The sequence below is a fragment of the Akebia trifoliata genome, chromosome 2, assembly GCF_017979445.1.
Source record: "Akebia trifoliata isolate Shusen 1 chromosome 2, ASM1797944v1, whole genome shotgun sequence".
NCBI classification, from domain to species: Eukaryota; Viridiplantae; Streptophyta; class Magnoliopsida; order Ranunculales; family Lardizabalaceae; genus Akebia; species Akebia trifoliata.
In genome coordinates, this window is record NC_141376.1 from 223,215 (window position 1) to 239,919 (window position 16,705).

General features: G+C 36.8%; 1 protein-coding gene and 1 pseudogene across 2 annotated transcripts; both read right to left on the reverse strand.

Moving 5' to 3' along the window:
* Positions 1-1,820: 1,820 nt before the first annotated feature.
* On the reverse strand, positions 1,821-8,143 carry LOC147408489 (subtilisin-like serine-protease S; annotated as a pseudogene). The gene is made up of 11 exons (XR_015170686.1): positions 7,857-8,143; positions 7,669-7,763; positions 7,469-7,566; positions 7,219-7,377; positions 4,614-4,725; positions 4,002-4,524; positions 3,829-3,923; positions 3,525-3,797; positions 3,311-3,425; positions 3,023-3,209; positions 1,821-2,546 (listed from the first exon to the last, which is right to left on the reverse strand). The product of XR_015170686.1 is annotated as a subtilisin-like serine-protease S (transcript).
* A 1,067-nt stretch (positions 8,144-9,210) lies between these two features.
* On the reverse strand, positions 9,211-14,089 carry LOC147408490 (subtilisin-like serine-protease S). The gene is made up of 11 exons (XM_086418728.1): positions 13,841-14,089; positions 13,636-13,730; positions 13,463-13,560; positions 13,195-13,353; positions 12,416-12,527; positions 11,795-12,323; positions 11,622-11,716; positions 11,295-11,537; positions 11,089-11,203; positions 10,802-10,988; positions 9,211-10,170 (listed from the first exon to the last, which is right to left on the reverse strand). Exons 1-11 carry the CDS (start codon positions 13,913-13,915, stop codon positions 9,608-9,610), a joined length of 2,271 nt encoding a protein of 756 aa, XP_086274854.1. The 5' UTR covers positions 13,916-14,089; the 3' UTR covers positions 9,211-9,607.
* Between the last annotated feature and the right edge of the window lie 2,616 nt (positions 14,090-16,705).

A 16,705-nucleotide genomic window follows, 5' to 3' on the forward strand; every position in this document is an offset into this window, starting at 1 on the left:
CTTGGAACATCTGGAATATCTTCTAACATGTGTCAGTTTTGCGTGTAACAGAGCTGGTTGTCAACCTGTTGTGAATGCAAGATCCAAGAATGTTATTGTCCAAGGAATCCTCAAATCCTAAGCCACGCAAAAAGACCCCCCTAAGCCCAGTGGCTAATATGTTTCCAGTACAGGGAGAGAATCCGAGAGAGGTTCAAGAAGCATTGCCTGAATCATTCAAGAAAACACGCAAGGTTCTTAAAAGCAGCGTCAAGAATAAGGCTTCCCCATCATTCCAACAGCCAGACATATCGACCTCAGATTCCTCAAGATCCGAAAATGAGTACCGGTCACTGAGACGGAAGTATTTACTGTTGGAAGAAGAGAGCTTCACATTGGGTAGGGAACTAAGAGAGGTCGATGATGTGGTCAAGAGCCTAGAAGACGAGAAGCTTGCACTTTTGGACGAGCTGGTTGTGTTAGAAGGCCTAATTGATCCCTCAGAACTTCAGTCACGGGGACCACCAGTTCTGTAATTTTGATCGATTTTATGACTGACCACCCCATTACCTGCTGTAACTATGGTTTTGATGCATACCCAATTGTAGATTGATTTGAAATTTGGATGATTAAAATGGTTATTGGTACTTTATTTTCCTTTTAGATTGAATGCCTGGTTTGCTGGTGATCTAGTCAAAGGTTTTCATTCTTAGTTCTTGGGGATTTCCTGGATAATATTTGTTGCCAGAATTCAATTTTTTTTTTTTTTTTTTGGTAGTTGAATCATTGTAATTGGGAAAAAATAGCACACCAGGATTTTGTTTTCGATTGGGATACCATTTGTGATTTGTATCTCTCCTTCTGGTGTGTATTTTTTTTTTTTTTTCTTTCTTTTTGTGGTTTGCTTGTTTTTTTTTTCACCCGTTTCTTTTCCATTGTATCTCAGACTCCTTTTTTCCTCTCTATTCTGATGAAAATTTTATATATATCAAAAAAGCCAAAAAAAAAAAAAATCGCCCACCATGTTGATATTTTGTAAGATTCTATAATCAGTGGAGAGAACCAACCTTTACAAACGGTACTTATTAACAGGACCATTCAGAATGTGTACATCCTTTGTCATGAGCCTGCAAGAATTTTGTCATGCTTGATTTTATTAACTCAAAATCAAATGCTCAAACCCAACCATTGATGTGTGAATTCCCTTGCTAGAAAATGGTTGGGTTATAATGTCCTTACTGATTATTTTTCCCAGATTTCACTCTAATCTGTTGATTAGACCAGGTAAAGCTGAATTACAAAAAAATATTATACTGAGAAGTTCACGACAGGTCCAGGATTCAAGTCAAACATCAAACCTTGGGTGAAGCGTGGAATTTAATTAAGGTTAGCATCTCAACGAAGACACAAAATGCAATTTGAGTATACAAAATCTCATCAGCTTTGGGAAAAGTAAAGAAGAACAATAACAATAAAAAGGAAAAGAGATACCTATGCTGACTTGTAATTGTCACACATCGGCATGATGGAGCATGGAGATATGGGAATTCTCAAATCTTGATGCAACTTTAATTGGTAAATGTTCAGCTAAAGCATATCATATTGCAACCCTTACTCAATTGATTTACTTGTTTCCTTTTTTCAATATTGAAATCCTTTCATTGTCCAAAGTTGATGTCCTCACTCGTCTCCAATTCTTCTACACGATGGTGATGGAAATCTCTATATTTATTACACAATTATAAATAGCTAAGAGAGTGCGAGGCCAACCACCTATTTATAAAGAGGACTCGGTTAGTTAGGTCTTTACCCATCATAAATACTCTAGTAATAGGTGAATATCAGACAAACAAACTCATAATCTACTCTTACCAAGATTCCATATTGGCTGCAATTATAAATCACAGTTTTCCCTTACACTTTTAGGCAATTGATACTCCATTTATTTAACCAAAGATGCATGTTTGACAGGTGTCTTTGTTAAATATTCCAACATGTTCACTTCACCAATCAAGAGTTTGAAGATGCGACACGGACAACTAGTGGGCTGGTTACTCTTAGATTACCTTTGCTCCATGTCAAGGACCCAAATACGTAGCCCTTTGATGGAGCAATCACCTTGAAGTTCACAGTGAAATTGTTCTTTTGTCCATATTTGTTGAAGAAGAGAAGCTTGGGAGAAACAGTAACCCTAATCCCACTTGGAGAAGAGACAAGTGCTCTATAAGTACTTCTTGGTACCCCCACATTTGTCACAGTTCGCGTCACTGAGTAGCTATTCCTGAGATGAAGATTGGGCACTGTGATGGATGGATAGTTGAGGTCAGAAGCTGTTGGGAATTTTTGGTTACAAGTGCTGTTGTCTCTTGTGACGAGACGTAATGACTTGTCATCGTAGCCGATGGAACAAAGGAAGGCTTTGTAATCATTGGGTTTTGCATCATAGACAAGACCAGGATTAAGGACTTTTGTAGGCTTCACAAAGCCTGCACCATAATCAAAGGGAGTCCCCCTTCTTCCTGTAGGCTCCACTGTTATGCGTTTCCCCTTGTTATTCAACACCGTAGCTGCATCACATTTTGGACTCTCTTGAGAAGGTTATACGGGCTAATATGATCATATCTTAGTAACAAGAATTATACACTGAAAAAATAAATTCACAGTGATGAATTTGAAAACATTTTTAAACCTTTGCCGAATTCTTGGAAAGTTACAGATGTAAATTATATTTTAAATCCAGTTGAGCATTTGAGCTCACTAAATTTACTCGATTAGAGATTAAATCAAGGCTTCAAAACTCATTCCAGCAGAAAATTAATTCGAAGAGGGAAAAAAGAGAGAGTGGGTATTTTTTTTTTTTTTTTTTGGTAGGTAGAGACTGGGTATTAAAGAGCTCAAAATTTGGATGACAAAATGTGTATTTTAAATTCAAGAAAAGATAAACTTTCAGACCAAGTTTCAACTGGCAATCAAATTCAACATCAAACCATGCTGAGTTTTGAAACATTAATGTAAATATATAAATGTGACATGGAGATTTTACCAGTTGTCATGATCGCTGATTTGATCGCAGAAGGGGACCATGATGGATTCACAGCTTTGATCAAGGCTACAACTCCTGTTACGTGAGGACAAGCCATAGAAGTACCAGAGGCAATGTTGTAATTCAATTTTTTGAATGCTGGAGACCAGGCAGCGAGGATATTTAATCCAGGAGCCGTAATATCAGGCTACAAAATCAGAACAATCACAACAAAAACAAAAACGCAAAATGATGGTAAGGTATCCAGTGAGCCCACTAATATTACTTGGTCCCTGTTGAAAGTTTTACCTTCAAAATCTCAGGGGTCACAACATTGGGATCTCTCGAAGAAAATGCAGCAACCCGAGGAGCAGGCTGAGATCCTATTACAGTCTTTGCAGGCAAGATCTGGGCAGTTGGTTTCCTGGAAATGGATAGAGAAACAATCCACATTAGGAAACACAGATAATAAAAGACCTCGTTGAGTTGAGTCTTTCAAACTGGTAGGTAAGAGAAAACGAACCGTGTGTGATTAATATATGATAGAATCCTGTCCCCTATCAGTGTTCCAACAATAGCTGCAGGGATCACGAAGAGAATGGCGGGAACTGTATCTGTTTCCTGTATGAAAATCACCCCTACTCCACCGGCTTCTTTCACTGCTATGCTCTTTGCCAGCTTCGGGTCTAAGTCTGAAGGACTCGCTTCTCTGTCGAAAATACTCTCCTTATGCCGACAAACCAGAACCTTTCCTCTGGCCTTGGTACTAATCAGAAATCCCCTTATGAATACGTATCTAGTAACTGCAAAGCACACTTTCACTTTACCTAGATTGATAAGGTGTGTAGTCCCCAGCATAGGCTTCTGAAGCAGAGATGATTCTTGTGGGGTTATTTGTCTTGAGGCGAGTGAGGCTTTCACCCTATTCAATGGCCCAAAAAAGTTACACTCTAAGAAGTTTGGATGAATCTCTGAAAATTCGACAGCTAAAGACCATTACCGCGTAGTTAGTTCCATCTCCCAGTACAACATCAGATGTGAAATCCCTGTCCATGGAAACAGCTCCAACAGTGATCATCCATGGTGCAAGATTCGATGGAGAGTCTTAAATGCCTCCGTTTCTGATGGAAGAAACAACGACAACTCCATGGCTAGCAGCATGGAATGACCCTATCGAGATAGCGCTTTCGAAGTAATCTCCTGGAGGAGCACCCAGAGAGAGAGACAAGATGTGGACGCCATCTTTGATTGCATCATCAAAGGCAGCTAGTAAGTCCACATCAAAGCAACCTGAATCCCAACATGTTTTGTATATTGCAATCCTCACCATGGGTGCACCTCCTCTAGCTACTCCAGCAGCCAAGCCATTAAAATTCATGTTTGTCACATAGCGACCAGCAGCGATTGAGGCTGCATGGCTGCCATGGCCATCACTGTCCCTTGGAGATCTGAAGCTCTTTGCCTGTTGTGGGGGTACTTCAGCTTCATAGCCAGTTAGATAATACCTTGCACCTATCACTTTCCTACATAATAAATAAATAAATAAGCTGAAGACTATATCTAGAAGTTTTCAAGGCATGAGTCTACACTCAAGACATTCGATCAATAAAACCTATTGCAAGATGAAGCATTAAATGCTTCTCCAGATTGACATCGTCCCTTCCATCTAGCAGGCACTGGAGGCATACCGCAATCATGAAAGCTTGGAGATTCTGGCCATATTCCTGCATAAATGGTCATTAATTAATGCATAACCTAGTTAAATTGTAACGTTGAGGAGGGTCATTATGGCCAAGTATGGGGAAAAGAGATTAGGCTGGTATAGTGAGAGGCTAAAGGCTCGTATGGGTGTAGCGTTTGGAAGGGGATACTTAAGGTGAGCGAGGAGTTTGAGAAAGGAATTAGATTCAAAGCGGGTATGGGAGATAAGATCAGATTCTGGGAGGATAATTGGTGTGGCACATCACCTCTAGCAGCTCAATTTCCATCATTGTACACCTGTTCGCTGAAAAAGAACTGCTCAATCCAACAATGTTTGATTCGCAATGATTCTAGCTCTACCTGGGATTTGGGATTCAGGAGAAATTTTAATGATTGGGAGCTAACAGAGGTGACATCTTTCCTTGATCTCTTGCATTCATTTCTTCTCGACGTAAGTGAACAGGATAGGTGGGAATGGACGAGGGTTAAGGACTTGAGATTCTCTGTCAGGTCTTTCCATAAGTGGCTCAATCCTTATGCAGATCGATCATTTCTGGGGTCCATTATTTGGTCCAATTCAGTTCCTTCTAAAATCTCCTTCTTCGTTTGGTTGGCTTCCTTTGGGAAGATTCTTACGATGGACAATTTGATTGCTCGGGGTTGGATTACACCTAATGTTTGTCCCCTCTGCTTGAAGGATGGGGAGTTTGTCAACCATATTTTAATTCATTGCCCTTTTTCTCTTAATATTTGGTCAATTTTCCTTGGTCTTTTTCATATTCATTGGGTCTTTCCTCGTAAGTTCTCCTCGTTGCTTGAAGGGTGAGCCAATAATGCTTTCTCTTCCAAAAAGAGACTTCTTTGGGCTATGCTTCCATCGGCTATTGCTTGGGGGGTGTGGATTGAAAGAAATAATAGGGTGTTCAACAATAAGATGAGAAACTCTCATGGTAGCTTTGTGGAGATCTTGGGCCTGTTGTATCTTTGGTTGAAACAGAATATAGAGTTCACGGGGACTACTTTTGATGACTTTGTTTTTAGATAGAACTCTTTATGTCACCATTGATGTTTTTGTTTTCCTTTCTTTTGTTGCTTTTATAGAAGCTCCCTCGGCCTCCTTGTACTTTGCTTTCCCTCTTTTCATCAATATATTATACTTATCAAAAAAAAATTGTAACGTTGATGGTATCCATCAAGTAAGCACACCAGTCTAAGTAGCAGAATGCCATAAATCTGTATGTGTATAAGCCAAAGAAATCTTCTGAAATGGAACAGATTCATTGAAGAAAATGAACTTAGATATAACTTCTAAAACCACATGAAGAAAAATAATGACAAAAAAAAAAAAGAAAGATTCATTAAACTACACAAGAAACTAACCAAAAATCCATGTCCGCATAAAACCTTTAAAAAATCTGTAAATACCGATTATATCAAAACTCTCTGCTTCCATCAAACAATGTAATAAAAATAAAACTTTGTCAAGCTTATAGATATAGCTGCTGTTAATATTTAAGATTATTTTTAGATAAATACTATAAGTATTTTTTATATTCAATTAAATCAAATATTATTTGCTTGTTGCTTTTTGGAAAGGTGAAGGGCACTTTTATTCCGTGAATGTTACTTAACACAATATGGTTTCGAAATAAGTCAATTTAACAAATATGTTTACAATAGATTCAATGGAAACAAGGTGTTATTATATGTTTTATGTGTGGATGGCATGCTTATATTTGGTATTGATGTTTTCAACATTATAGATAAGTCATTTTTATGATCTAGCTCTGATATGAAAGAGTTGGGTAGAACATATATGATTTTAGGAATTAAAATTCTTAGAGATGATGGTAAGATTACTTTGACTCAATCTCATTACATAAAGAAAATTCTTAAGAAATATAATCATTTAGATAGTGAGCCTATATCTACACCATATGATCCCAGCATCAAACTTTCTTATAATAAATTACACCAAGCTAGAGTAATTGATAGTTTAATGTAAGTTATGCATTGCATTAGACCAGATATGTCACATGTCGTTGATAAGTTAAATAGATATACTGGAAATCTTTATCAAGCACAATGGGATGCAATATCTAGTATTTTTAAAATTTTAAAAGTAACTACTTATTATGTTTTATATTTTAATGGATTTTTCACTTTAATGTAAGTTGCAACATAGATTTAAATGAATCTAGGTCGACCATTGGGTGGGTATTCACTCAAAGCGGTGTTGCGATCTCGTGGGGATCCAATAAAAAAATATGTCCACTTAGAAATTACAAATTCAAAACAAAGATGGAATCTGTAAATATCTCATAAACCCAATGAAGAGCTTCAATGAAACATATCCTATAATAACATTATTACCATTGTTTAGAATAACAACCTTTTCATATTTTTACCATTGTTTAATTATCAAGATAAAAGCAGAAGTCCTCTGTATATACATAGTTGGTATCTGTAAATTTCTCAAATTTCATCCAAGAAACCAATGTAAGGAGATTTCTTACCTGTATCGATGAAACCGATAATAACATTTTCTTGGTTCTTGGCAGAATAGCCTGGTATTTCCATTGCTTCACCGCTCCCAAGACCCATGAAATCCCAAGCATGAGTAGTGTGTAGCTTTCTTTTTACATTCGGAAAAACTGAGACCACACCGGGCATCCCTGTAATGTTAAAACAATCCAGTTATGGAATTTCAATTGAATTACAAAAAAAAATTCATAAGAGACAAGGAGAAAATAATAACCAACTTACTGGCCATCTCCAAAGCTTGGTCCTCAGTTAGTTTTGCTGCAAATCCTCTGAAACCATGTCTGTAACTACACACATGGGAGGCTTGGGCTTTTTCATTGCTGCAGAAGACATAGTTAAATAAAAGTAATGGATGAAAAACCAGAAATAAAGGAAACCCAATTCTCTAAAAAGTGAAACAACTGTTAGGATTCAACACCGACCTTCCTCCATGAATAACACTACGCATTTGGTGGTTTTGCCTCAAAATCTCATCTGGGTCATCACTGGTTTTGCTACCCATGAATACAACATATACCTGCATTACCCAGAATCATATATAATTAAAAAAAAAAAAAAACCGTAGAAAATTTGAGTTTGTATATTTAAAGAACCCAAGTAACTGGTTCACCTTGGTTGATAAACAAAAGCTAGTTTCTCCAAGGAAAACACTAAGAAATAGTAGATAAACAATGCTCCTGTAACTCAATAGAGCCATCTCTCCAAATATCGATAGACAGAGGAGAGAAGAGGATCACATTCAGATCTAAGAGAGAGTGAGATGGAGATCTATACAAGGGAGACTGAACTCTGAAGTGATTACTAGATTTATACGTATAAAAAGCACTGCATAAAGACCGTATTTTCCTAAATTTTGGATCGGGGCCCACTCAAGGGTTACTCTATCTATATTTCTTTATTGATTATAATAGACTGACGGCCATACCAATATAGTGATAATATATATAAATATATACAATCATCTCTGATTAGATAGATAGATAGATATATTATCCTTTTTAAAACTGACTTTAATGGTGGATCATCTATTTAATTTCCATTGGGCCATTTCTTCCTTAAATTTTGAGCAGAAGTCATCAATCATGGTGGTGTGGGGTTCCATACTTTTTAAGACAGTGCACCAAACCAAAAAAGGCATGGGTACTCATTGACTTGCAGTTCGCACCATACATATTAGAATTACTTTCTTGAACACAAACAAAACAAAAAAAAAAAGGAAGATGTATGACTTGAGTTGAGCTTTACTCTCAGACAAATTCCGTATTTTTATGGAGGAGTACTTCTTTAATATTTTTAATGGTTTCTCAAGAACTTTTAGTCACACTCACACAGCTGTGTATTTGACTTGTGGCTAAGGAGATTAATCTAAGCCTAAAGCATCATCCACAGTACAGAACAGACTCCATATTCAAAGATACTCTTTACTTGAAAATCTTTAACATTGCCCTCGGAATCCTTTATAGGGACAAGGTTTTGTTATTTCTCTCCTTACAACTTAGGAGAGAACCTAGGACAGACTCCAATTCACTTTGATAACTTAAATTTTGCAAAAGGAATCTATACCAAGTATCTGAAAGCGGTGCCAAGTGGTGAATCAGGTGTCGTTAAATCACTAGATGACCAATGGATTAGGATGTGCTTTTATTCTAAAAGTACCTTTTTCAAGCCAAGTTGTTTCTCAACTCTCTCTCTCTCTCTCATATACTCATTCCTTAATCCTTCAGATTATTCCAATTATCTAAACAAAAAATTCCTTCAGATTGCCTGTTTTAAGGAAACGCAAAAAAATATATATATTTCTTTTAAATTGCTTGTTTCCCATGATAAAACATCAATCAAACACTAGCAAGTCATGAACAACGAAAGAAAATTGTTACTACTATTTATCAGAAGCTCAACAACAATCAGGTTTTCTATTCTACCTTGAAAACATAGATGTGAGCCAGTTCGAATTCACATTAAAATTCTCACAAAAGATTTCCATTGATTTTAACAAGGCTAATATTAAACCTTGGAAGAGTAGTATATGTGGGTCGGATTAAGTTTCATTCATTCCTATCAAACTTCAGCTATATACAGAACTTGATTTTAAACCACTAGTACATGATGAGATCTTATTACATGGAAACCATTGTTCTCTGTGTTGGTAAAATGTCAATCAAAGCTTCAATAATCCTTTAATCTGTGATTCACAGTCAGTCCACTAGAGCGTTTCACTTTCTGTTTGCTCCAAGCAAAGTGAGTGAATAAGTGTAGAACACATGTCCATTGGAGTTCTTCATTACCATCTTATCTCTCATACTTTTGTAGCTTTCAAGGATATTAAATCCCATATTCTTAATTTTTCAAACTTACTGCCATTTATCTCAACAATCCTGAATTTGAAGATGCGACCCGGACAACCAGCGGACTGCGTACTCTTAGCTTTCCTTTCCACCATGTCAAGGACCCAAATACATAGCCCTTTGATGGAGCAATCACCTTGAAATTCACAGTGAAATTGATCTTTTGCTCGTAGTTCTTGAAGATCAGAAGCTTCGGAGAAACAGTGACCTTAATTCCTGTAGGAGAAGACACAACTGCTCTATAAATACTTCTTGGCATCCCCACATTTGTCACAGTTCGCTTCACTGAGTAACTACCCCTAAGATTAGGCAAGGTGATCGATGGATAGTTCAGGTGGGAAGCTGTCGGGAATTTTTTGTTACATGTGCTGTTGTCTCTTGTGATAAGATGTAGCGACTTCTCATCATAGCCGATCGAACAGAGGAAGGCTTTGTAATCATTTGGTTCTGAGTCGTAGACTAGACCAGGATTAAGGACTTTTACAGGGTCCACAAAGCCTGCACCGTAATCAAAGGGATTCCCCCTTCTTCCAGTAGGGTCCACCGTTATGCGTTTCCCCTTCTTATCCAACACGGTAGCTGCATTTTACTTTCACATTTTAGACTCTTGAGAAGGTTACGGGCATTATCATAGTTGTAAAAGCTCGTCTTAACATTTGAAGTTACCTTGATTGCTTATCAAAATATAGGTGTTTTGATCGACTCTTGACAAGTTTCCTTGCAAATTGGTTTTCTCAAAATATGATAACAATTAATATGATACTTTTAAATCCAAAACATAGTAACAAGAATTACAGACTAAAAAAATAAATAAACAAAAGTGTCCAAAGGGGTACTCAACCATGTCTCAGTGAATCAAGTTCAGGCCCAAAACAGTGACGAATTTGTGAACAATTTTGAACTTTTTAACTGTATTCTTGGAAAGTTGTAGATGTTAATAATATTTTAAAGTCAGTTGATCACTTGATATCACTAAATTTACTCGAGTAAAGATTTGATCAAGGCGTTAAAACTCATTCCAAAAAAAAAAAACGATTGGGCATTAAAGGCTTCAAAAGTAGGATTACAAAACAAATTTGAGAAAATAGAAAAAAAGGTAAACTTTCAGACCAAGTTTCAAGTGGTAATCAAATTTGAAACATCAACCGTGTTGAGTTTTGAAACATTAACATAACTATACAACTTATTATTTGTAAATTTGAGATTTTACCAGTTGTCATGATTGCTGATTTGATGGCAGAAGGAGACCATGATGGATACACTGCTTTGATCAAGGCGACAACTCCTGTTACGTGAGGACAAGACATGGAAGTTCCAGAGAGAATGTTGAAATCCATTTTCCCCATTGCTGGAGACCAGGCCGCAAGGATATTCAATCCAGGAGCTGTGACATCAGGCTACAAAAACAAAATAATCAAAAAAAAAAAAAAAAGCAAAATGATATTGAGGAACCCAACGAGCCCACTGAGATTGCTTGATCCTTATTGAAAGTTTTACCTTCAAAATTTCAGGGGTCAACGAATTGGGACCTTTCGAAGAAAATGCTGCAACCCGAGGAGCAGGCTGAGATCCTAATACGGTCTTTGCAGGCAAGATATGGGTGGTCGGTTTCCTGGAAACGGACAGAGAAACAACCCACATTAGGAAACACAGAGAATAAAAGACCTAGTTAAGTCTTCAATCTGGTAAAGGAGAAAGCCAACCGTGTGTGATTAATATATGATAGAATCCTGTTCCCTATCCGTGTTCCAACAATAGCTGCAGGGATCACAAAGGGAATGGCAACATCTTTATCTGTTTCATCTATGAGAATCATCCCTACACCACCGGCTTGTTTCACTACTATGCTCTTTGCCAGCTTTGACTCTGAAGAACTCTCAGCATGTTGACAAACCAGTACCTTTCCTCTAGCCTTGGTACTATTCAATGAGCTATCTAAACAGTAACTAGAGGGATATATAGGAAAGATAAAGTCAGAATTTGCCTTATGAATTCGTATCTAGTAACTAATAAGTATACTTTCGTTTTACCTAGACTGATAAGGAGTGAAGTACCCAGCGTACGCTTCCGAAGCAGAGATGATCCTCGTGGAGTTATTTGTCTCAAAGAGAGTGAGGCTTTCACCCTATTCAATGGCGCAGAACTGTTATAATCTAAGAAGTTTGTTTGAATCTCTGAACATTTGACAGCTAAAGAGCATTACCGTGTAGTTAGTTCCATCTCCTAGTATGACATCAGAAGTGAAATCCCTGTCCATTGAAGTAGCAGCGACAGTGATCATCCATGGTGCAAGATTCGTTGCAGAGCCTTGAATGCCTTCATTTCCCACTGAAGAAACAACTACAATTCCATGGCTAGCAGCATGAAATGACCCTATAGAGATAGCATCATTGAAGTAATCTCCCTGAGGAGCATCGGGGCCCAGAGAGAGAGACAAGATATGAACGCCATCTTTGATTGCATCATCGAAGGCAGCCAGTAAATCCACATCATAACAACCTGAATCCCAGCATGTTTTGTATACTGCAATCCTAGCCATGGGTGCACCTCCTCTAGCTCCTCCAGCAGCCAAGCCATTAAAATTCATGTTTGTTACATAACGACCAGCAGCGATTGAGGCTGTGTGGCTGCCATGGCCATTGCTGTCCCTTGGAGATCTAAAATTCTTCGTCCTCAATGAATCTTCTTCAGCTTCAAAGCCGCTTAGATAATACTTTGCACCTATCACTTTCCTACATAATAATATAAATAAATAAGCCGAAGACTCCTTATCTAGAAATATTCATAGTATGTTTTTTACACAGAGACATTAGATGAACAAAACCTGTTGCAGGATGAAGAATTGAATGCTTCCCCAGATTGACATTGTCCCTTCCATCTAGCAGGCACTAGAGGCATATCACGGTCATTAAAGCTTGATGATTCGGGCCATATTCCTGAATAAAAGTCATTAATCATTGCATAACTTAGTTAAATTTCACTAACAAATTGACGGTATCAATCAAGTAAGCACGTGTCTAAGTAGCAGAAATGCCATAAATTTGTATGCGTGTGAGCCAGAGAACACTTTGAAAATGGAACAGATATAATATAGAAAATAAATTTATATATAATTATTAGATAAACACCTCTGAAACTTCTAAAATCACTTGAACAAAAATAATGGAAAAGATCCATTAAACTACACAAGAAAAAAAAAATTAAATGGGAATTGACAAAAAATCCAAGCTAGCATAAAACCTTTAAGAAACCTGTAAATCCCTATTATCTCAAAAGCTCTGCTTCAAACAAACAATGTAATAAAATTAAAACTTTGTCGTGTTTATAGATATCTCTAAACTATTAGAATTTAAAAACATGTCCATTTAGAAATTACAACTTCAAAACATAGATGGAGTATCTGTTAATTTCGCATAAATCCAATGAAGAGCTTCAATGAAACATAATCTATAATAAGAACAATCTTTGTATAATTTTGACAATGAAAGGCCAATACAATTGCTGACTTATCAAGATAAAAGTAGAAGCTCTCTTTATATAATAGTTGGTATCTGTAAATCACTCAAATTTTATTAAAGAAATTCCTGCAAGGAGATGTCTCACCTGTATCGATGAAACCGATAATAACATTTTCTTGGTTCTTGGTAGAGTAGCCTGGAATTTCCATTGCTTCGTCGTTTACAAGACCCATGAAATCCCAAGAATGAGTAGTGTGTAGCTTTCTTTTCACATTTGGAAACACCGAGACTACATCGGGCATCCCTGTAATATTAAGTAATCCAGCTATAGACTTCAATTTAATTACAAAAACAAAAAAAAAAAAAAATTCATGAACGATTAAAAGAGAAGAAGAAAATGGTAACCAACTTACCGGCCATCTCCAAAGCTTGGTCCTCTGTTAGTTTTGCTGCAAATCCTCTGAAACCATGTCTGTAACTACAAACATGGGAGGCTTGGGCTTTCTCAGTGCTGTAGAAAACAGAGTTCAAGATAAGTAAAGGAAACCCAATTCTCTAAAAACAAGTGTAACGATTCAATACTGACCTTCCTCCATGAATAACACTAAGTATTTGGTGGTTTTGCCTCAAAATCTCATTTGGGTCATCAATGGTATTGCTACCCATGTATACAACATATACCTGCAATACCAACCAAGAGTCAGAGCCAGAGCCATAAATAATTTTAAGGAAAAAACAGTAGAAACATAGATATAATTCGAATATTTAAGGAACCCCAATAAATAGTTCACCTTCGAGGATAAACAATTGCTGATTTCTGCAAGAAAAACACTAAGAAATAGATAAAAAATGCTCACTGGAGCCATTTCTCCAAGTATCGAGAGGCAGAGGAGAGGATCAGGATTTAAGAGAGAGAGAGAGAGATTTATAGTATACAAGGGGGGGACCGGGGATGATTACTGATTAGTCCCAGATTAGGATTACTATGGATTCATACGTATAAAGCTCTGCAAAAAGACCGAATTTTCTGATAAAGACACACTAACCATTAACCAAGGCTGATAAAACGTGAAGACTGAAAGTGATTCTTGTGTAGAAAGATAATTTGATGTCCCTCGTCAAAATAAACTATAATAAATCTTTGTGCCAAATTAAAAAAACACTCCCACTCACCAGTGCTTTGCGGCACACTTTTTGGGCCCAACTGACACCACTAACACAATTGGCTGGACCTACACCTACACATATCTCTCCATGTCCATCTGATGGACCCAAATTCATCAAATGTTTTTGTGCCTTCCTTTAAGTCTTAAGAGCCTTGCTTTTGGAGCAATCAGTAACGTTACCTTAAATCCTTTCAAATTAAAAGAAGGGAGAGGGAGAGAGAGAGAGAGAGAGTTGTTCATCATTCATGTCATGGAGTGCGTGGCGTCTCCGCCATTGTTTAATGTTGATGCACTCAAGTTTCTATTTAGTCATTAGTGCCAGTGGGACATTTCTTCTTTGGGTCTTATGTCTAGGGAATAAATTGTTTCCATAAGTACAAAATTTTGATTCGATTTTTATAGAATTTTTTTATTTGATTGGGCCCACTCAAGGATGGCACTATCTGTTGATTGTAGATTGACTACCGTACACATAGAATCACTGTATAAGATTTAAATGGTATCATTTATTGGCCGGTAACATACAAATATGGTCAAATTACTTCACCCAAATCCCATGTGTGTCTTATCCTTCTTTATTATCTTTATTGGGATATTTCGTAGCCTTTGTGTTACATCAAAGCCATGAGCCATGAGACTCTCTCTTTACCAACAAATCAAAAATCAGTCTGATTGAGCAACTTTTCTTCCATGGGGAACATCATCAAGCCCAATAGATAGGAAATTTGGATTATGGGGTCACTTGGTCATGAGTCAAGCATTTTGAGCCCAATCTACCAAGTACAGATGTCAGTCCCTAATTGGGTTACACATGACCAAATTGTCACCCTCCATTAAAAAAAAACTGTCTGCTACTGAAGATATGATTTCAGAGGCGGTATGGGGCCATTAAAATGAAAAATCCTACTATGACACATCTGTTTCTGCCTGTCTAATCTAATCCAAATTTCCCAACTGATTTGGACTCCGCATCGGCAAAGAAAGGAAAGTTTTATCCATTTATAACCTTAAAAAATGGTAAATTAACTTCTTACTACAAAAATTAAATGTAATTAACATCCCATTCTCAGTCGATCATGCAACTTGAGATGTATTTGTGAAAATCCAGGACAAGGAGTTGGCCCATGATCAATTGAATGGTCTTGAATTGATTGACATAATGGGCATGGCAGTGGTAAGTAAGTTTAATTAAGAATGTGTTGGACCGGACGTGTGTAGGGTAGGGGAGAATCAAAGCAAGCAAAGGGATGTGGATGGGGTGGTGTTACATGGACTGTACATACGAGTGCACGGTAGTGGTAGAAGAAGAGAAGGATCAATAATGCCAGGCTAGCTGTGATGAAAGCTCTAGTCTCGCTCGCTATCACAATTCACAGGAGCTACTAGTATTATTATTTTTCTGTTTTTTAGCTTTGATATACACACACGGTCGTTTTCCCTTTGTCTCTTGATGATAATGGAAACATTTCCGTAACTCACCTCACCATTAAATTACTGGGAATGGATCCTCTGAAGCGCCATTTTCCTATAGCACCCCTGTAGCTCTTCGTCTACATTCCACAAAACATCAATTTAAAAAAAAATAATAATAACAAGTCAGATCCTTGTACTTATGATTTAGATCAGATTTGAAAAAATTAAAAATGTCTTTCATTACATGATGCATGGCAATGAAAATGGACAGTCACTAAACCTCCAATTTTCAAACACTTTAAAACGGTGTAGTTTAAGTTTGTGGTTGACGTGGCACTCTCTTAACCGTCTAAGTGAGTTACAAGGCACTATAACAAAATAGCGCTACAGAGGATCCACTCTCTATCTTACGTGGGTGGACATGAAACTAGAGCGTGTCCACACCAATGGAAGTTTAAAATTTTAAAGATAATGGGCACCCAATTAATGGAACCACTACTATTACTATATGTTGAAAAATCATTCCAATGTAAAGAGAAATATGGTGCGAAATTTTTTTTGTTACAGTGATCTTTGGATTTCGAGGCTTGATCAACTTAGAATTCTTTAAAACATAATTCATCCCCTTTTTTATAAAAGCGCAATTTTTTTTAGTTCTTTTCATTTCGATTGTGGCCCAAATCATCACTTTATAACTAGAATCATAGTTAATACCCAACTGTTAGACAACTAGTAAATAAAATGTTATTTCTACAGATTTGGCTGTTTGGTGATGCAATCCTTCACACATACCACTTACTTTTATGGCTCACATTTGAACAACAAAGATTAAGAATTATCAGTTGATCAAGCCTTGAACAACGGGGAAACCATGTTTAAAAAAGAAAAAAAAAGATTAAGATATGATCGTTGCTATTTATATTAGGGATCTCTTATAGCTTAAATTTGAAATTTTCAATGTTTTCTACCAAAACAAGGAGCTTTTGTTTCGAGAAGTTTGAAAGTTCAAGTCCTTACAAAATAAAATATTAAACCACCAAAAATTATTTTGAAATATAATTTTTATTTATATAAAAC